Here is a 21,808-nt window from a genome sequence, read left to right as displayed (position 1 = left end):
GTTTTCCACGTTTGCATAAACTATCGCGTTCCGAATGAATCCCATCCTGGCCCTTCAAAGGGCTTGGTGCTTAGAGATTAGGGCGTTTTCCAAATGAAGAAGATCAATCAACACTCCTTAGAGAAAAACTCACGTTTTGACTTTTGATTCTTTTACTGAGAATCTTAATTGTGCTCAAGTTTCTTTATTAATCATTTGAAAGGTTAAATAAGGTTAATGTTTTTACATTTAATTGATTCGTTGGGAGTTTAAAGTAGTTTGTCAGAAGTGAATTGAAGTTGAATCACAATTGACCCAAAAAGGGAATGAAAAAACCAGAATTTTTATAATTCTCTTGATCAGTTGATTTTTTGTTGTTCGAATCGAATCTTCGTCGGTTTATGTTCCTTAGAACGTCTTTTCCCTTTTCCGATACTTCGAGAAACATTTCGACTCCCGAAGACAAGAAATCGTTGAATTGTAAGATTCCTTGTCTCATCTGATTGGTCATTTTCGCTCGATTTTTGGAACTCCAATTGATGAATTGTTGATTTAGATCATTTAATTGTTGTTCCATTTGTTCTAATGATTTATTCACATTTCCAATGTTCTGTTCCATTCGAAGACCAAACTCGATTTTCGCTTTCGTGAAATCTGCTTCAATGTCTTCGACGATTTCGTCATATTTAGTTAACGATTCTTCCAATTTACTTCCGTCATTCGAAGGATCTGACATGAAGGACTCGACGATTCCCGATAGAACTTGACGACTTTGATCTGCTCGTTTTCGCAATTTATCAATCGATGTCATCAAACGATTGTTTCTTTTTTTAATTGTTCCATCATCTTCATCTTTATCTTCACTTGATTCGATCATCGTTAAATCAGATTCACTTGACGAAGAATCAATTAATGTCAAAGGTGTGACAACATCTTCATCAACTGTCGTTCCCTCCGAAACTTTAATCAAAGCAAATGAAACAAATTAAAATGACAAACTAATCAAATTAACGAGATTACGAACAATTAAGAAACACTAACCTGGAGCAGCGATCGATTGACCGATTGAAGCGACAATCAAACCAATTACCAAGAAGCGAAAATGATCCATATCAAGTGTATTGAGAAATTAATCCAATGAACTGAATAAAATTAAAGCAGCAAAGATGAACAATTAACCGAATAGAATATAAGATTGAAATTGTTAATTCCAATGAGACAATTAAACTAAACGATGAAGTGATTTGATTGAGACAAAGAAACTGAATGAAGACATTGGGATTTTTTTCTCTTTTCTTTGTCAATAGAATTTAATTGTCGATGATTATTTTTAAATCAAACAGGTTATTTGTTGATTGACGTGAATTCTTTTCTTCTGATGTTCCATCTCAATGGTAATTACATTTCAAGGATTTATGAGTCAATAATCATGAAGAGAATTAAGAAATCAACAATCAACAATCAGCGAATCATTTTCTTATAATGACAATCATGTTGTTCATTAAACAAATGATTCTCATCCCATTGTTATGTAATGGGCTGATTAGGCCTCAAGGAACAATTTAAGTCTAATTGTTATCATTTTTTAGCTTTGATTGTTCACTAAATTACCAACAATTTGAATAACAAAATTAACTCTTGAGTCTCTTCATTTTTGCTGTTCATCATCAGGTTTGTGATTATGATTTTTTGCTTCAGCAGCAATTAAGCTCGTTGTTTACATGGAATCAACATAATCTTGTTTCAATTGAAAAGGTAATTGCTTTCAAAATTCCCGTTGGTTGATCAACCAGCAAATCGTTGTTAATAATCAGCTTTTAATTATCTTGATGACAATCAAATTGTCATTCAAATTGCGCTGAAAAAGTTAAAATCAGACAGTTATCAAAATCTAAAGACAGGAAGACACATGATCCTCATAAAGATTAGGATTATGAATTAGTCACGAATTCATTGATTATAAAAAATGAGTGAAATTATATTCGTAGCAATTTAAATTAACAACAATTAAGAAACTGTGATTAGTTTTCAATTGGAATTCATTTTCATCTCTCCGGCAAACAAATGAATGTTAAGATGAACGTTTCATTGAATTGAAGGGTATTAGAAAAGGTATTTACTATGAGTTGACATTGAGAAGAGAAAATAAATTGGATTAAATTAGATTTTGTTAATTAATTAAATTTTTTTCTTTTAAATTAAATTAAGTTTGAGAAAATGTGGTGACATCTATTGGCTTTTTCTGGAACTAATTAAATACACCTGATTTTCTTCATTTCCTTTTCCGGTTTATTCTTTTTTTTTGTTTAATTCATTTAAAAGGTTCTCTGTCTCCTTGATCTTTTTTTTGTGGTTCCTTTTTAGTGCTAACAAATTGTCTACTTTTGTTACCAATCTTGTCATCATTTTGTTTTATTCTTTTTTGCCAACAATCAACTAACTCAATTTATTAATCATGGGTAAGGAAAAGACTCATATTAACATTGTCGTTATCGGTCACGTCGATTCTGGTAAATCAACGACAACCGGACATTTGATCTACAAATGTGGTGGTATCGATAAACGAACAATTGAAAAATTCGAGAAAGAAGCTGCTGAGGTAATTATATTTTCTATTTTAATTGTTACTAATCGTTGACAAGCTTTTCCAATTTAGTCCGAGTCTTCAATATGGTCTTTGTCTTTGTTTCTCTTTGACTAATCTTGACCTGCCTTAGCAACTAAGAGACACTTGACCTTTTTGTTATTTTTTCCTGTTCTTCTGCCTCCGGGCAAGTTTCTTTGTGTCAATTGCCATTATTAACATATTTTCTTTCTTGATTCTTTCTTTCCTTGGTTCTTTCATCTTTCTTTCTAAATTGAATTTACAAATGAAATGATCATTAGATGGGCAAAGGTTCTTTCAAATATGCTTGGGTATTGGATAAATTAAAGGCCGAAAGAGAGCGAGGTATCACTATTGATATTACCTTATGGAAATTCGAGACTCCCAAATATTATGTAACCGTTATTGATGCTCCTGGTCACAGAGATTTCATCAAGAACATGATTACTGGTACTTCTCAAGCTGATTGTGCTGTATTGATTTGTGCTGCTGGTGTGGGTGAATTTGAAGCTGGTATCTCGAAGAATGGTCAAACCCGAGAACATGCTTTATTGGCTTATACTTTGGGTGTGAAACAAATGATCATTGGTGTAAACAAGATGGACTCATCTGAGCCAAAATATTCTCAAGCTCGATTTGAGGAAATCTCAAAGGAAGTGAGTAGTTACATCAAGAAGATTGGTTACAATCCAGTTACTGTACCATTTGTACCCATTTCCGGATGGAATGGTGACAACATGATTGAACCCTCACCAAACATGCCTTGGTACAAGGGATGGTCAATCGAGAAGAAGGGAACCAAATTGGAAGGTAAAACACTTTTGCAAGCTTTGGATGCTATGGATCCACCTTCACGACCCAGTGACAAGGCACTTCGTCTTCCACTTCAAGATGTTTACAAAATTGGTGGTATTGGTACTGTACCGGTTGGTCGAGTTGAAACTGGTACCATTAAGCCAGGTATGATTGTTACATTTGCACCGGTTAACTTGACAACTGAAGTAAAATCAGTTGAGATGCACCACGAATCATTGACTGAAGCTGTTCCCGGTGACAATGTTGGTTTCAACGTTAAGAACGTTTCGGTTAAAGAATTGAGACGAGGTTATGTGGCTGGAGATTCTAAGAACAATCCACCTCAAGCAACGGAAGAGTTTGCTGCTCAGGTTATTGTTCTAAACCATCCTGGTCAAATCTCTAATGGTTACACTCCAGTTTTGGACTGTCACACTGCTCACATTGCTTGCAAATTCAAGGAGATCAAGGAAAAGATTGACAGACGAAGTGGTAAAAAGTTGGAAGATAATCCGAAATCAATTAAATCTGGTGATGCTGCTATCGTTGATTTGGTACCAAGTAAGCCAATGTGTGTCGAAACATTCACTGACTTTCCTCCATTAGGACGTTTTGCTGTTCGTGATATGCGACAAACTGTTGCCGTTGGTGTCATTAAAAGTGTCAAAGCCAAGGATCTTTCAGCAGGAAAAGTTACCAAAGCCGCTGAAAAGGCAGCCAAGAAGAAATAACCTCATGCCTCTGATTAAATTTTCTTTTTCTTCAATTTAATATCAATAATTACTAAACAAAAATCAACATCAACATTGAAACAAAAAATATTAATACAAAAACATGAAAAAAAACATCTAACTCACAATGCTAAAATTCAATCGGAGTCTTATTGATTGTATTGATCCTTTGGAATTCAAATTTTTACGTCAATTAAAGTTCATTTTAGACTAATTTTTGTTAAATTTATTTTCTCTTGAAAATCAAGCATCCTAAGCATTCAGGATACTAATGTAGGATAATTCATTACACATAATCGCATCTTGAAGTAAACTCACAAACTAATTAACCGTTTGGGATAATTCAAGAATATTAATCAGATTCTGAGATGAAAAAGTTTTTTACTTGACTGAATCTCGTGAATGATTCCTGAAAATAAATTCGTAACTCACTTTTATCATCAGGAAATTGAATTCATTAGAAATTAATTGATTGTAACGAAACGAAAGGAAACAATTGAGAGATTGAAGATCTCAAATCTAATTTATCTAAACGATCATAACAATTAATCAAATGATCTGAATCACAGACACGAATCGGTTTTCAATAAAATCACATGAATAACAATTCAAGATATTAGAATCATAATTAACCTTTGGACACAAAAAAATTCGTTCTTATGTAATAAATTGACTATTCAGAGATTTCATTTATTCCAGAACAATGGACTCGATTAACTGATTTCGAGAATCCAATGATGAAAATGAAAATTAATTGTGAATTTTCTGAACTAAATTGCGATGATTTTGTTAAAGTTGATTAGTTTGTTTATTGTTTTCTCTGTTTCTTTGGCAAGTGAATGTAAGAAACGGACATTTACTGGAGATTCGTTTGTTTGTGTTTGTGATGAAAATTATTGTGACACTTTGGACATTGAAAAGACAATCGAACCTGGTACAATAATCATCTACGAATCGGATCAGAAAACATCTCGATTAGAAAAGACAATTGTTACTGTTGATCAAGTAAAATCAAAGATTTACAATGACAATCAATTTGTGATGAATGTTAATGTCTCGGATAAAAAGCAACAGATTCTGGGCTTTGGTGGTTGTTTTACCGATGGAGCAGTGATTAATATCGATACACTTTCAGATACTTTGATTGAACAATTCATGTCCGATTATTTCGGTCCTCATGGTCTCGAATATAATATTGGACGTGTCCGATCGGAGGATCAGATTCATCGGTTCGTGGCTACTCTTTGGACGATACAGAATTTGATTTCGATCTAAAATATTTCGCTCTTGCCGAAGAAGATACAAAATATCGAGTAAGTTAAGAAACGAAATTCTAAAATTGTCTTTAATTCCTAATAGCTGATTATATTAATAATTAATCATCAAATGTAATAGATTCCATTACTTAAATTAGCCAAGAAAATGAATCCTGAGTTTCGAGCATTCGGTTCCGCTTGGTCATCTCCTGCATGGATGAAAGTAAATCACAAACTCAATGGCGCCGGTGGTTTAATTTGGGGACCTGGTGATGTTTATTATAAACTTTGGGCTCAATATTATGTCAAGTAGGATAATCGATATGCTTAACTTTTATTCTTGTTTTGGTAATAATTGAAATCGCTTTAGGTACCTGAACGCTTACCTGGAACAAGGAGTAAAGTTTTGGGGACTGACAACCGAGAATGAACCAGTTGGTGGACTTGTGGGTTTGCCCTGGAATGGCCTTGGCATGACTGCGGAGGAAATTCGTGACTTCGTAAAACTTGACTTAGGACCTGCTCTTGAGGCTTCTGGTTGGGGAAAAGAAAATCTCAAGCTAATGATTTTCGACGATACAACTGACAGAATATTAGATTACGTTCCAGTGATTCTGAATGACACCCAAGTGGCTTCTTATGTTTCCGGAATAGCCTATCATTGGTACACAAGAAGTTATCCGACCTCTTACCAGGCCTTAGCGAAGGTAAATGATAATTATCCAGATTACTTTTTACTTTCGACTGAGGCGGGTGAAGGTGGTGTTGGTGAGTACTGAATGTCTCAATTAGATGAATTAAAGTCTGTGTATAAACTCATAATTTACTGATTATTTGTTTTGTATCTTTAAGCTTCTGAACATCTCGGCGCTTGGGATCGAGCTGAGGCTTATGCTCTTGACATTCTCGAGGGACTTCAACATTATTCTTCAGGTTGGACTGATTGGGCTCTCGCTGTTGACACTTCAGGTGGACCAAATTGGGCCAAGAATTGGGTTGACTCAACAGTCGTGATTAACTCAACCTCACAAGAATATTACAAGAACCCAATGTATTATGCATTAGCTCATTTCTCTAAATTTTTACCAATCGGATCAACTCGAGTCTCTTGTAGTGTCGTTAATGCCCCGAACAATGTTCATACCACTTCCTTCATTACTCCGGATAACAAGTTGGTCTTAATTTTATTAAACATGAACGATGATCATGTCGACATGACAATCAATGGATTCGCAAGCAAAACAATCACAACAACATTGAAACCGAGATCAATTCGTAACATGGTCATCGCTTTGTAATCAAATTGTAGTTATTGATTCAATAAATGTTTTCGTGATTAAATGAGTTGCGACTCTCTTTTATAAAAATTCGACTATCAATTGATTTCATGTCATAGTTTAATTTTCAGTCAACAATTTCGAAAAATATTGAATAAATCGCGAAGATAAAATTGAAACCTTAACTTTTCTTCCATTGCTTCGTTTATAAACTTGACATAGGCACTTTCACGGACACTGAGATCAATGAGTTTCAGTTGATTCAGAGGAATTGTTTTCAAAAAGTTGGACTTTAATAATATACACAATGTAAATGATAAATTTTATTGCATTTCTATTAATAATATTATAAAATGAATACAATTTGATTACAAAGCGATGACCATGTTACGAATTGATCTTGGTTTCAATGTTGTTGTGATTGTTTTGCTTGCGAATCCATTGATTGTCATGTCGACATGATCATCGTTCATGTTTAATAAAATTAAGACCAACTTGTTATCCGGAGTAATGAAGGAAGTGGTATGAACATTGTTCGGGGCATTAACGACACTACAAGAGACTCGAGTTGATCCGATTGGTAAAAATTTAGAGAAATGAGCTAATGCATAATACATTGGGTTCTTGTAATATTCTTGAGCAGTAGCATTGATAACAATTGTCGCATCGACCCAGTTCTTGGCCCAATTCGGTCCACCTGAAGTGTCAACAGCGAGAGCCCAATCAGTCCAACCTGAAGAATAATGTTGGAGTCCCTCGAGAATATCAAGAGCATAAGCCTCAGCTCGATCCCAAGCGCCGAGATGTTCAGAAGCTTAAAGATACAAAACAAACATAATCAATAAATTATGATCTCAAATCAGACACTTGTTGTAAACTTACCGACTCCCCATTCTCCGGCCTCCGTTGATAATAAAAAGTAGTCTGGATATTTATCGTGAGTTTGAGTCAGAATTTGATAAGAAGATGGATAATTACGTGAGTACCAATGATAAGCGATTCCTGAAACATAAGAAGCCGCTTCAGGATCATCGAGAAAAACTGGTACATAAGAATCAATATCATCAGTATTATCATCGTTAATCATGAGAGTGAGATTTTCCTTTCCCAACCAGCAGCTTTAAGAGCTGGTCCTAAATCGAGCTTCACAAAATCTCGAATATTTTCACCGGTCATTCCAAGGGCATTCCAACTCATTCCTCTGATTCCTTCAATCGGCTCATTCTCAGTTGTCAATCCCCAAAATTTGACACCTTGTTCCAAATAAGCGTTCAAATACCTGTAGGAATAGAGATTGAATTAAAAATGAGCTTTCATGGAGTCAACTGATTAACTTACTTGACATAATATTGAGCCCAAAGTTTATAATAAACATCACCAGGACCCCAAATTAAACCACCGGCGCCATTGAGTTTGTGATTTACTTTCATCCATGCAGGAGATGACCAAGCGGAACCGAATGCTCGAAACTCAGGATTCATTTGCTTGGCTAATTTAAGTAATGGAATCTATTACATTTGATGATTAATTATTAATATAATCAGCTATTAGGAATTAAAGACAATTTTAGATTTTCGTTTCTTAACTTACTCGATATTTTGTATCTTCTTCGGCAAGAGCGAAATATTTGAGCTCGAAATCAAATTCTGTATCGTCCAAAGAGTAGCCACGAACCGATGAATCTGATCCTCCGATCGGAACACGTCCAATATTATATTCGAGACCATGAGGACCGAAATAATCGGACATGAATTGTTCAATCAAAGTATCTGAAAGTGTATCGATATTAATCACTGCTCCATCGGTAAAACAACCACCAAAGCCCAGAATCTGTTGCTTTTTATCAGAAACATTAACATTCATCACAAATTGATTGTCATTGTAAATCTTTGATTTTACTTGATCAACAGTAACAATTGTCTTTTCTAATCGAGATGTTTTCTGATCCGATTCGTAGATGATTATTGTACCAGGTTCGATTGTCTTTTCAATGTCCAAAGTGTCACAATAATTTTCATCACAAACACAAACAAACGAATCTCCAGTAAATGTCCGTTTCTTACATTCACTTGCCAAAGAAACAGAGAAAACAATAAACAAACTAATCAACTTTAACAAAATCATCGCAATTCACTTAATTGTACAATCAGACAAACTAATTTACTCTCAATCATCATCAATTTATACACAAATTCAACAATAACAATTTTAATCACAAGAAAATCAGATCAAAGTGTTTCCTATTAATTAAAACAAAGTGATCCCGGTTGATTATCAACTCGATTCCATTATTTTATATTTTACATGAAGTTCCAATCAACGATACTCAGAATCTATTGTTCAAATGCTATTAGAAAACAACTCAAAGGTAAACGATATTATTTCATTTATCAATTATGTATTTACTTACAAAATACAACTAATAATCGATTGAATTATTACCCAATTTTATCATGTTTCAAACAATTAGTTGGTTGATTAAAATCAATGGCAACTTTTCATAATAAACAACAATAACAATTCACTGGAATCAAATGAATGCTTTTATCACAATTATGATAATGAATTGATTCTTAGACTCAACTAACGGAATTATTAGCAAGAATGAGTAAATTATTTTTGACCTATGAAGGTCTCACGAAATGATCACAATCAAAATTGAAATCAATCTGAAAATCAACTGACAGAACTGAAACTCGGAAATTTGATATTAAAGTTTTATCATAAAGTCGAGCGTAGTTATCAACTGAGATCACTTTGTTTGGATTAATAGGAAACACTTTGATCTGATTTTCTTGTGATTAAAATTGTTATTGTTGAATTTGTGTATAAATTGATGATGATTGAGAGTAAATTAGTTTGTCTGATTGTACAATTAAGTGAATTGCGATGATTTTGTTAAAGTTGATTAGTTTGTTTATTGTTTTCTCTGTTTCTTTGGCAAGTGAATGTAAGAAACGGACATTTACTGGAGATTCGTTTGTTTGTGTTTGTGATGAAAATTATTGTGACACTTTGGACATTGAAAAGACAATCGAACCTGGTACAATAATCATCTACGAATCGGATCAGAAAACATCTCGATTAGAAAAGACAATTGTTACTGTTGATCAAGTAAAATCAAAGATTTACAATGACAATCAATTTGTGATGAATGTTAATGTCTCGGATAAAAAGCAACAGATTCTGGGCTTTGGTGGCACTTTAACCGATGGAGCTGCGATTAATATCTTAACATTATTGAAAGGTGAGCTGATTAATCGGGTAATGAACGATTACTTTGGCCCTCATGGACTCGAGTATAATGTCGCTCGAATTTCAGTTGGTGGATCTGACTCTTCAGTTCGAGCATATTCTTTGGATGATACCGAACTCGATTTCGATCTGTCCCATTTTGCTCTCGCAGAAGAAGATATTAAATATAAGGTATTTATCTCAGATCGATTTCGTTGAAATTTACTTACTTTATATTCTTTAGATTCCCTTGTTGAAATTAGCTAAGGAATTAAATCCTGAGTTTCGAGCATTCGGTTCCGCTTGGTCATCGCCAGCGTGGATGAAAACAAATCATGCAATCAATGGAAATGGTGGTTTGATCTGGGGTCCGGGAGATGTTTATTATAAACTGTGGGCCGATTATTATGTGAAATACTTGAACGCTTACTTGGAAAATGGTGTTAAACTGTGGGGACTGACCACTGAAAATGAGCCCGCTGAAGGAATCGGAGGAAGCATTTTCAATGCTCTTGCAATGACTCCCGCTCAGATCAGAGATTGGGTTAAGCTTGACCTCGGTCCAGCTCTTAGAGCTGCGGGTTGGGGAAAGGAAAACCTCACACTTATGATTAATGACGATAATACAAATGACATTCCGACTTATGTAAACACTTTGCTCGACGATCCTGAAGCGGCTTCTTATGTATCAGGAATCGCTTATCATTGGTATTCTCGTAATTATCCATCTTCTTATCAGATTCTGGCTCAAGCTCATGAAAAGTATCCGGATTATTTCCTATTTTCATCTGAAGGTGGATGGACTGGAGTTGGTAAGTGAAGAATCGAATATGAAAAAACCAAATGATCAAAACGTTTTCGGTTGATTTTAGCTTCGGACTACCTTGGATCTTGGACAAGAGCTGAAGCTTATGCTCTGGACATTCTCGAGGGACTTCAACATTATTCATCTGGTTGGACTGATTGGACAATCGCTGTTGACACTTCAGGTGGACCAAATTGGGCCAAGAATTGGGTTGACTCAACAGTCGTGATTAACTCAACCTCACAAGAATATTACAAGAACCCAATGTATTATGCATTAGCTCATTTCTCTAAATTTTTACCAATCGGATCAACTCGAGTCTCTTGTAGTGTCGTTAATGCCCCGAACAATGTTCATACCACTTCCTTCATTACGCCGGATAACAAGTTGGTCTTAATTTTATTAAACATGAACGATGATCATGTCGACATGACAATCAATGGATTCGCAAGCAAAACAATCACAACAACATTGAAACCAAGATCAATTCGTAATATGGTCATCGCTTTATAATTAAAATTGTATTCATTTTATCATATGATTAATAGAAATGCAATAAAATTGATCATTTATGTATTAGTTTGAATAATTATCAATTGTTGGAGTTAATTTTGATTGTTTAATATCAGATAAATAGGCGAGAAAATGTCGCTACAAAGTTTTCACATTATCCTTGATGTTTAGATTCACTTTAAATTGGAACTGAATCAAACAGAAGGAAAAATGAATTATAAAATCAATTGATTGTCAAAATGATTTACAAACAATATTAAATGTGTGTAAAATTCAACAATTAAAGTATGTAAATTTTAAGTTGAACAGTTAGAAACAAAATGCAATACAAATTAAATATTTATCAGATCTGATTCGATAACGCAATCAGATTTGATTGATTGGAAATCCTCTCATTTTATATCATAAATCGTTAAATTATGACAATAAATTTAATCCATTTGATGACAGTGAATTTCTGGTGAGATGTCAACATAAGTAAAATATGCATTTGTTGAGTTAATTAGAAATTAATTGTAAAAGTTGCAGAATTAATTAGAATCAGGAGCAAAATCATAAAAAGAGGGAAAATCGGAAAAAAAGGTAAGAGTAGGAAGATGAACCTAAAATATAAATAGGAAGAGATTTTGTTTTTCCACCTCGGTGAAATTGCTCCTTGATTGCTTCATGATGATCGGTCAAATTGGAACAATTAAGATTGGTTTAATTAGCATTAATAGGTGGGCTTTTCATATATTAGTTGATTTCCAAAAATAAGAAGGTCAATAAACACTCTTCAAGGTTAATTGTAGGTCTAACGATTCTCTCCATGATCTAAGTTATTATTTTCCATCCAATTTAATTTGTTAGTTTGGGTCAATCAATTGGTAGTAAAATCAGTTTACAATTAGGATTGTTAGTGGTGAGAGAGTACGTGAGAGGAAGAGGATGAAGGTGAAGACTATTTCTTGGCTTAGTTATTGAGATGATGAAAATGAAAAGATTGATGATGAATTTTATGTAATCAAATGTTTGGTTGAACAATTTGTTTTGTAATTTGTTCATTTGACAGGTTAATCTTTAGTATTATATTGATGAGTTAACTAATTGTTAGTGGTCATTAATCGTTGATGAGATTTTAATGATGAAATAAACAAACAAACAAACAAACGTTGACCAATTTATCCTTAGATTAACCTCACGATATTGATTGTTGTTTTGTCCATCCTTCAATTTTTGTTTTGATTAGTTAAATATCTGATTACAATTAAGAGGATGTCCCATAGCCTCCAGATGAATAGGATACCTGGTACGAGCTGAGGGGCGACGATTGATCACCAGAGACAGGGGAAGATGATGAGGATACTGATGATGATGATGTTATGCCCGAGGCAGGTTGACCTTTCTCTTGACCAGAGACTAACTGTGACTGGTGTTTACCTTGTTGTTGCTGAGAGGATGAAGGTTGTTGTTGTTGTTGAACTTTGTTATTATTGGGAAAATAATAAGCTGATGCGTATTGTGATTCGTTGGTTTCCTGATCATCTTTAATATTTGATGGTTTTTGATTAGCCGCAGCTAATTGTTCTTGTAAATATTGAGCAATGAAAGCTTGTGAACTAAGGATACTTGGGTCAGCTAGTTGACCGGAAGATGAACCTTGTTGAGATGATTGTTGTTGACCGGCGTTTGATGATGATGAAGATGAGGAAGATGATGGAGCTGATGATACTACAGAGGAAGATGATGATGGCGATGAGGATGAAGATGAAGATGAGATTGATGTTGATTGAGATACTGAAGATGAGGGTGTAAGGTGGGTTAATTGTTGTTGTTGTTGTTGTTGTTGTTGGTGAGGTTGGTGAGGTTGTTGGTGACCTGGTTTAAGTGGTCCTGAGGGCACCAATGATGAAGCAGCTCCTTGGATTGGGACAACGGGAGATCCTATTGTTGATGGTGAACCATGTTGTAAATGATGAGCGACAGGTAATTGTTGTTTATGATGACCAACAATACCACCTTTAACACCTATTGGTTGTTTAGCAGCACCTCGGAAAAAGGGTCGTTGATGAGCGACACCATTGATTAATGGGTTTGTCTCTTGTCCATTTGGCCATTGAATGTTTGTTGAGGTTGTTGGGATTAAAGATGATCCTGATTGTTGGAGTGCTTGTTGACCGAAATACCAATTCTTTGGGTGCAACCAGTTTTGAATTGATTGCTTATCGCTGTTTGACAAAATTTGATTGAACAAAGAGAGAAAGAAAAAAAAATTAGATTCATATTATAACAATTAACCTTAAACAATTAAGATGAAATTTACAATGTCCTTCCTTTTATAATAATAGTAAGTGGTCATCATCAACTAAATCATTGTAATCAACACAATCACTTTTAACTCAGTTGTAATATTATATCAATTTGATTTAACTATGTTAAGCAAATACAATTAACTGTGTCAAGTGTAAGAGGTTAAATTGTTATTATTTACACTCCAAGTGATTAAATTTTTAGCTTTTCTCATTTACTGTCAGGTAAACAATTATTGTTGATTAATATTGTTAATCAAGAGATACACAAAAGGATTTGTTGATTAATTATAACTTTGTATCCGGATCAATGATTCAGATTTGGTTCAATGATTGAAACCAAGCAATTAATGAAGAGACAACTACAAGATTACCAATAATTAATTGTATTAGAATAAGTCACAACATAAACAATAGACTGATTAAATTAAAGTCCATCTTGAAATTGTTAGTAACTAAATTAAACTCATTCTAAAAGTAGTTTAATTGCACTTTCAGCAATCAAGAAGAAAAAGTTTATTGATTTGTTGATCTTTAAATTAGATATCACCATTAATTGTGTCATCCGTTGATTAAATAACAATTTCATCCAAGCCAATAATTAACATGAAAATCTGATCACCGTTTCACTTTTTCAGAATAAAAAATGATTAAACCAAATCAGTCAATTGTGATGAAGGTTATGAAAAATGATCAGTAATCAAAATGGATCATTTTGATTATCATTGGCTTAATAAATCAACTTTCTCTCACACATTTAAATCACAATCAAGTGAATCGGATTAAATAATCAATGTCATATTGCTCATAACAAGAAAAACAGAACGAATCGAGTTGATTGTTGAATTAAGATTAACTTTTTAACAATCTAAATTTGTCACAATCAAAATCGTTACTATTTTTAGTAATGATGATGGTGATGAATTGGTTTGAAAATTAAACTTGTAGTAGTAAAAATTAATTGTATGATTGTAAAAATGATCAGTTAATGATAAACTTGATGCAACGGATAATCAAAGTTATCAAATAAATCAACAGAAAAAAAATTAACTTTAACAAGGATTTTAAGTTACTGAAGGGATGGTTTAAATTGTTTGTCAGAGAAACAAAAATTTGATATGAGAAATGTAATTAACTGTTCGGATTAAATTGTCAAACATAAATCATGTTTGTATTTTCATTCTTGGCTAAAAGGGTCAATGGGAAGATCATTATAACTTGAGCGTTACAACGGATTAGTGAACATGTTAATCTTACCCGAAGAATTTAGGATTCTTGATGAATGAACCTTCATGAAGAGCTCGTCGGATGTGTTTTCTCATGTAAGGAATTTGAAGATTAAATCCTTGATCAGCTGGTTGTTGGTCAGTTGATAAGTAGAAGGGGAAAGAGTAAAGTTTCTTAAAACTGAAAACTGGAGTATCTCCTTTCGATTGGATAGTTGATGCTGCAGGTTCATGATCACCGGTTGGTGAGAGACCAGCTGATCGGACAAATTGGTCAAGAACTGCATGGAAATCAAGATTAGCTGGATTACCAGAACCAGGGCCTGAAGAGGGAGGTGAATAGGTTGGATAATTGGTTCCCGCCGAGGGAATTGGACCCGATCCACCGACTACATTGGTGAAACTACTCAATTGAGGTGAATAAAAGTTTGAGCTGAAACCAGGAGACGAGGCAGAAGCGACTGGAGATGATCCTGAACCTGATGATCCAGGATAAACTCCTGAAGGTCCAGATCCAGATGAGAAGGGATTAGACAAGAATGATGAATAATATGATGATGGTTGACTGGCATAAGGACCATTGGCAATGGCAGTTCCTTGGAAACCCTAAGATAATCAAAAGAGGAAGAAAAAATAATCATTAACCAAACGGAATTAAAATTATCCAATTTAAATCGTCTAACCCTTTGTACTAATACAATAAAACAAATCAATCAAAATTCAATGAAATTTATCACATTCAAATATTTTCCAATATCTGATGATAATCTTGAGGTAATAGTGATTAAGATTTGAATTAAAAGCAATCAAGTTAATTGCAGATCGTTTTAAAAGTTTCCAATTAAATGAAATAGTTGAATAGTGGAAAAGGATAAACAGTTTTTTTTTCATCAGATTAAATTCAATTGTATCATGATGATGAATAGATGATACTAATCATCTTCATTCACAATCATCTTAATCATTGATACATTTACAGTCATAAATGTATTACTATTGAAACAGTTACCATGTTTTCAATCAGGAAAAACAATTTGTGCCAATTTCGTGTTAATATCAATCAGATTTATCAATTGATCAAGATGAATGTGGTTAAATGATGGTGAAAATGATGCGGACAGTTAAGGATGAGGTGAGATGATGAAAAAAAAAACACGATGCTGGTGATGATGCTTTCAGGTTCTTAAATTGAAAGAGTACCAAATAACCGGATTTAACGGTAATTAAGGCTAACCCGGTGGCGAATCAAGATAATCATCATCTCTTTTCATCTTCTTTTTTATTATATCAATAGACATTAATTTACACCAACAGTAACACTAATCTTGAATGACCATCAACAAGTTCAAAGTTTGCTCGTTTTCATTACCATCCTCATCTTTTTTTTTGGTCATCATCTTCCTCTCTCTCACTTTACTCTTGAGCATCATCTCATTGATCACTTTTAATTCTGTAGGCGTTGTTATGGTTAATAGTTAACCAAGTGAACTTTCCTTGCCTTTATCTTCATCACCATGATAATCTTCATCCTTCTCATGATCCTCATCAAAATCATTCTCATGGTTAAATTAACTAAACAATAAATTCAACCTGAATTCACTTTGGGTTTAGTTGGAAAAATTGATCTTCGGTTTTGATCGTTGGTGCATATCGAACCACCGAATCATACCAAAAGCTCATCATCATTATCTTCATACCTTAAAGTGCCAAGGTAATAATGATGATGATGATGAAGATAACACTAACTAGAGATTAACCTTATCCTTGGCATGTTGATGTTGTTTTCATCGTGATTCACTCAATTCGTGTTTACTTTGATTGCCAAGATTAATGTTAATTCCGTTAATCAACAAACATGATATTTTGATAAAGATGATTAAGAATCGGGTTTTCTACTTCCTCTCACCCTTTTTATCAACATTTCATCATCTCAATAGTAAATTCATTTAGCTCATTGGTACAAATTTGTGATAACATTTTCATCTTAATAGATAATCAATTCAATTGGTTTACTAATCCTAATTGTAGTTTTATCATTTCTCTTATTTTCAACTATTTATGATTATAATTGTTAATCTGGGTCGATTTCGTGATTCACATTTAACTCAATTAGATTTTTAATCTAAACATTTGATTTCTATTACTAATATCACATCAGGATTCATCTCTTTCATTGTATTGCATTGGAAATCATGAAATACAATTAAACTTTACTATTTAGCATGTTGTCAATTTTTTCGTGACAATTTACTCAATCATTATATTGATGATGTTATTAATCATTGTTTTGTTTTCCTAATTTAATTCAATAATAAACGATCAGAATTATCAATTCATTTGGTTTAAAATTAAATCATTTAAGATACAAGAAGTTTATTTTTTGCATGTTCAACATGAACTAGAAAACTATCAACGATTATTATAATTAAATTGTAATCAAGATAAAACTATTTCTTTTTTTTCTATTTCAATTTATTCAAATCACGATAATCAGTAAATTGATATGATCTCTTTTCAAGTACAATAAAATGTAATTGTTACTTTTTTAAATACACGTACGACTAACTGATAACTAATCATCCATCTACTTTAGTTTATTGTTGTTTCTCATTTCAATTTACAGTTAAATCTCTTGATACCTTTAAAAGTCATGTTTGTTTCTGAATCAATTTAAATGATTACAATTATCAAATCTTTTCAGGCCTAAGAAGATTTTTTATTAAAATGTAAACCTACTTAATCCTTTACTCTCTCTCTCTCTCTCTCCCTTCCTAATATTATTATTATTATTACATCAACTTACTCTAACTACCACCAACCATTATTAATATCATAATCTAATAATAATGGTAATCAAAATAATCAACATAATTTGATAATTTTAACTTGGGATAACCAAAGGCAAACTTGATTGCCAGTTAATTATACACCAAAACAAGTAATAAACTGATAATAAAAGAAAATAAATAGTTTTAATAATTACCCTTGATGTTGATAAATGGTAAGTTAATCACATAGGAAGGATAAGAGAGAAGAAGAAAAAATGAATAAAATGATTCACTGAGCAATAAGAGAAGAGGGCAACTAATTATTTGGGAGTGGGAGGCTGTTAATTGTTCTTGTAACTTGACCTTTTCTCTAAATTGTTAGTACGTTGATTTATAATTAATAAAAGTTGTTAATTAAAGGTAAAGAATTCAAAGAATCAAGTAAATCAAGTCAATATTTAGATTAGTTTTTCTTGGAGGCAAATCAAAGTCTCTTTTCATTGGTCGACTTGAAGGGTAACCATGGAAACCGAAGAGGAACAAGAAACAACTAAGTTAGCGGTTAATATGAATTTTGCAATTAGAAGATTAATTTAATCAACTATTTACTTGTGGTTCGCAACAATTAAAGTGAGTGCGTGTGTTAATCATCACTTTTAACGACGTTAATCAATCTTTAACTAATCAAAGAGAGATAGGGATGAGGAAGGGCAAAGAAAAGGTGAAAAGATTAGTGTTGATAATCTTAATAATCAAATAACTCACAAGATCTAATCAGTTTTTTTTTTGCTAATCATGAATTTTGTTGTTTTTTTTTTCCTGATTGATTGTTGTTTGTCAGGGTTAACAGTTTAAGTTGATTAGTCAGTGTGGAACGCATATTAATCAAGAGGAAATTATACAAAATTAACTAACTAACTAGTTAATTCTTGTAACCAGTTAAGACTCACACCGAGTCAACTGTCAAAATTGAAAAATATACAAACATTTATTTTTGTCAGAATTTAATTTATCCTAAATAATCAATGGATTCTTAATGATAACATGATTATCATCATGATGAAGATAATTTTTCATCTTCCTCATCATATTTACAACATTCCAGGGCAATTGATGATTTTTTTTTGGGTGAAAAATACTCAATCCATTCAAGTTCACGGTCTCAGACAAACTTTCTTGTTCAACTATTACTATTATGATTAATATCATGATTAGTTAATCACCATCAACATTATCAAACTGTTCATGTAATAGTTTGTGGTTTAATGGTCATTAAATTGTCATTAGTTAAATAGGAGATTGTCAATCAATGGTTGACAAGTTATCATTGCAAATACGATGAATGAGTTAACAATTATTTCAATGAGAAATTGTTGTGAAAAATTAATTTCAACAACAATTAAGAATCATGATTGTTACTATTTTTTCATGATAATGATAATGATGATGATAATATTGTCTTAATCCATTTCTTGCCAGGTTATATTTTGATAGGAAATAAATTGTCAAATGATTAATGAACCTGATTGTTGGTTAATGATTAGTTTTGATTGTGTAAGTGTTTAAATAAATAATAATTGTTTCCTTTGATTTTTTCCTAAACTAAATGTTGTAGTTGATTCAGTTAATTTGACAAATATTAACAGTTATTTGTTAATCCACATTTGACTCACATGAGTTGATTAACTTTGTTGATTATAATCATCAACGTATCATTATGATTAAAGTGTTGATTGAGTGACAATCAAGAGGAATAGGAAAATACAAGACACAATTAATTTGGCAAGTTAATTGTAGTTGATTAGTTGGAAATAGACAAAAATTGTCACCAAGAATTAAAAGAAGAGTGAAAAAAGGTAACAATTAGTGTTGATTATTTTTAGAAATCTAATTGTTGACCTAATATACAATATATCAACAATTTTGTATAAAAACTGGCAATTAACTAGTTAAGGTCAAGTCTAAATTGTTAACTAACTAACTTCCGGCTCTAAAAAAAGCATCATCATCAAGTTAATCATCATCTTAATCATTTCCAAATTAGGTGACATACATTTTCACTTGGAAATTACAATTAGCACATCATTTAAATGTCCATTTTGTAGCATTTGATTGAATGTTTTTCTTTTCCTTGGTAAAAGTGTTTAGAGAGTTGGACAATTTAAATTTGTGTCTTTCGAAAATTGAAATGATCAACTAATTGTTCCAACTTACCGTTCTAATTGTGTTCTTACGACGGCCTAAGAAACGACGGAAAAGTCCACTTATCGACCTTGGTGCTCTCATGTACCATTTTGTGGCTGGAAAATATTCTTCCTCATATTGAGCCGAACTCAATGGAATCAGAAAAATTAATAGAACAAAAATCTGTAATTAAGATGGAAACAAGTTGATTAGTTGATTGTTTTGTAGGTTAGCACATGAACAATTTACTAAATTGTCTGTAAAAAAGACAATACAATGTTTACTGTTACAACGTATCAACATAATTTAACTTTGATCGGTTGATCACTTTAATCATTACAATTCACGGTTAATAAATTTAATGTTCACAATTAAATCTTACACTTCCGAGACTATTAATTCTGACAGATAACTAAGACAGAAAATGGTACAATTAGTAAATTGTTTGACTAAAAATAAGTTGGTTAATCAAAACTAAGATCAAGTTAATTTCACAAATCAAATCAATGAAATTTGTTGAAATTAAAAAAACAATAATTTGAGTTAATAAATTGGCACGAAACAAAAATTAACAAAGGATATTAATCAATCTAAATGAAATAATTAATGATGATCAAATAATAATCACAATTAACAATGATAATAACTAAATCACAACAACAATTAGTTAACTGTAAAGGAAAAAACTTTCGATATATGAACATACCTTGTGTATATTGAAATACATTTTTATGAATTGGTTGACAATGAAAATTGATTAAAGTTTAGGATGAATTAAAGTGATCACAGTTAAACAATTTACTAATCAGTGATGATCAATAATCACCTTGATTGTTACAGAATCAAAATTGAAATGAATCAGAAAGATGATGATAATAGTTAGTGATTCAGGTGAACAGTTTGTTGACTAATATAACATGAAAAAGGAACCAAAAAGATGAGAGAGAGGGCAAAGTGAGAGAGAGAGAGAGATGATGATGATGAGAGGGGGCAAAGATGTTCAGGTAACTTGAACTTGAGTTCTAAGATGATGATAATGATGATGAAGAAGATGATAAAAGGTAAGTCCTCTTATCTTGCAAAGAAAGAGAAAAAGAAAGAGAAAGAACCGTTAGAAGGGCTTCATCCGGCTTGGATTCTTAGAGGGATGATGAGGAAGATGTTTAGGGAGGGGATGAAGATAAAGATGATAATAAGATGAGGATGATTAGGATGAGGATGATAAACGTGATGATGATGCAAACCAGAAACAAGAAATACCGTAAACCAGAAATTTACCTAAAAAGTTAGTTGACCAGTCGATGGTTAATCAATTAATTATTTTCACCAATTTCGTTGAAATTTATCATCAGAATTAAATTTAATCACTTAAGAACTTGTTTAATTGTGATTAGGATGATTAACTATTCTGATAATGATCAAATTGATTGATTGAGATTGAGAAATAAATTTACATATTATATTGATTTTGGTCAAGGAAAATTAAGTTAATCATTTAGTTAATCATATTTATTATTTGTGATTAACAACTGTAATCAGCTAACTAATCAGTTTAATTGTGAACAGAGTAACTCAATTTAACCATTTTAATTTGCATCTAATTGTTAACAATTATCATAGACAATCAATAATGATGATTAAATTATTGTATCTTAATTAATTTCTTTAATTGTGACAATGATACAATAGTTAAAAGAAAGGTGTGTTTAATGATTAATTATCAAGAAAATTATCGACAATTAACTGATTATATTAAGATAATCAAATAAATTAACTGCCTTAGGGTTTAAAATAATATGTCAATGGTTAATTTGATTTCGGTTTTATTGTATTCCTATTGATTAAGGTGCAATTAATTGATTGACGTAAATGACCTTAATTTTTTTCTGTCATTTTGTTAATTGTGATGATGTTCATCATCATCTGATCATCACAATCAATCAAATTAATTTGTACCAAAATTACAATCAACAAGAAATCAATTCAGTGTAACAGGATCTAATGAAAGTTTCAATTGTTACCTTCACTTTGAATCATCATCTTAATTTCATTTAGTTATTTTAATTGACGTAATAATCAAATTAACTTACAACAATTTGATAATTTGATTATCATTTGAGGTCACCAAAAATAACACACTTAAATCA

At 32.2% G+C, this 21,808-nt stretch overlaps 4 protein-coding genes and 2 pseudogenes across 4 annotated transcripts; 3 read left to right on the top strand and 3 right to left on the bottom strand.

Annotated features, from left to right (window-relative positions):
• Positions 1–164: 164 nt before the first annotated feature.
• Positions 165–1,265, bottom strand: LOC128396901 (uncharacterized). The gene is made up of 2 exons (XM_053357551.1): positions 1,021–1,265; positions 165–939 (listed from the first exon to the last, which is right to left on the bottom strand). Exons 1-2 carry the CDS (start codon positions 1,088–1,090, stop codon positions 284–286), a joined length of 726 nt encoding a protein of 241 aa, XP_053213526.1. The 5' UTR covers positions 1,091–1,265; the 3' UTR covers positions 165–283.
• Positions 1,266–2,289: 1,024 nt separating this feature from the next.
• Positions 2,290–4,324, top strand: LOC128396896 (elongation factor 1-alpha). The gene is made up of 2 exons (XM_053357547.1): positions 2,290–2,578; positions 2,866–4,324. Exons 1-2 carry the CDS (start codon positions 2,435–2,437, stop codon positions 4,108–4,110), a joined length of 1,389 nt encoding a protein of 462 aa, XP_053213522.1. The 5' UTR covers positions 2,290–2,434; the 3' UTR covers positions 4,111–4,324.
• Positions 4,325–4,807: 483 nt separating this feature from the next.
• Positions 4,808–6,707, top strand: LOC128396894 (lysosomal acid glucosylceramidase-like; annotated as a pseudogene).
• Positions 6,708–6,944: 237 nt separating this feature from the next.
• Positions 6,945–8,817, bottom strand: LOC128396893 (putative glucosylceramidase 4; annotated as a pseudogene).
• Positions 8,818–9,466: 649 nt separating this feature from the next.
• On the top strand, positions 9,467–11,278 carry LOC128396892 (lysosomal acid glucosylceramidase-like). The gene is made up of 3 exons (XM_053357544.1): positions 9,467–10,069; positions 10,122–10,689; positions 10,750–11,278. The coding sequence occupies exons 1-3, from the start codon at positions 9,533–9,535 to the stop codon at positions 11,193–11,195; spliced, it is 1,551 nt and encodes a 516-aa protein (XP_053213519.1). The 5' UTR covers positions 9,467–9,532; the 3' UTR covers positions 11,196–11,278.
• Positions 11,279–20,564, bottom strand: LOC128396889 (putative uncharacterized protein DDB_G0277255). The gene is made up of 4 exons (XM_053357542.1): positions 20,368–20,564; positions 19,692–19,844; positions 14,741–15,315; positions 11,279–13,402 (listed from the first exon to the last, which is right to left on the bottom strand). The coding sequence occupies exons 1-4, from the start codon at positions 20,386–20,388 to the stop codon at positions 12,442–12,444; spliced, it is 1,710 nt and encodes a 569-aa protein (XP_053213517.1). The 5' UTR covers positions 20,389–20,564; the 3' UTR covers positions 11,279–12,441.
• Between the last annotated feature and the right edge of the window lie 1,244 nt (positions 20,565–21,808).

This window comes from Panonychus citri, unplaced genomic scaffold (assembly GCF_014898815.1).
Source record: "Panonychus citri isolate SS breed McGregor unplaced genomic scaffold, ASM1489881v1 Contig00028, whole genome shotgun sequence".
NCBI classification, from domain to species: Eukaryota; Metazoa; Arthropoda; class Arachnida; order Trombidiformes; family Tetranychidae; genus Panonychus; species Panonychus citri.
Note: the sequence above shows the minus strand (reverse complement) of the source record. Positions and strands in the feature narration are given on the sequence as shown.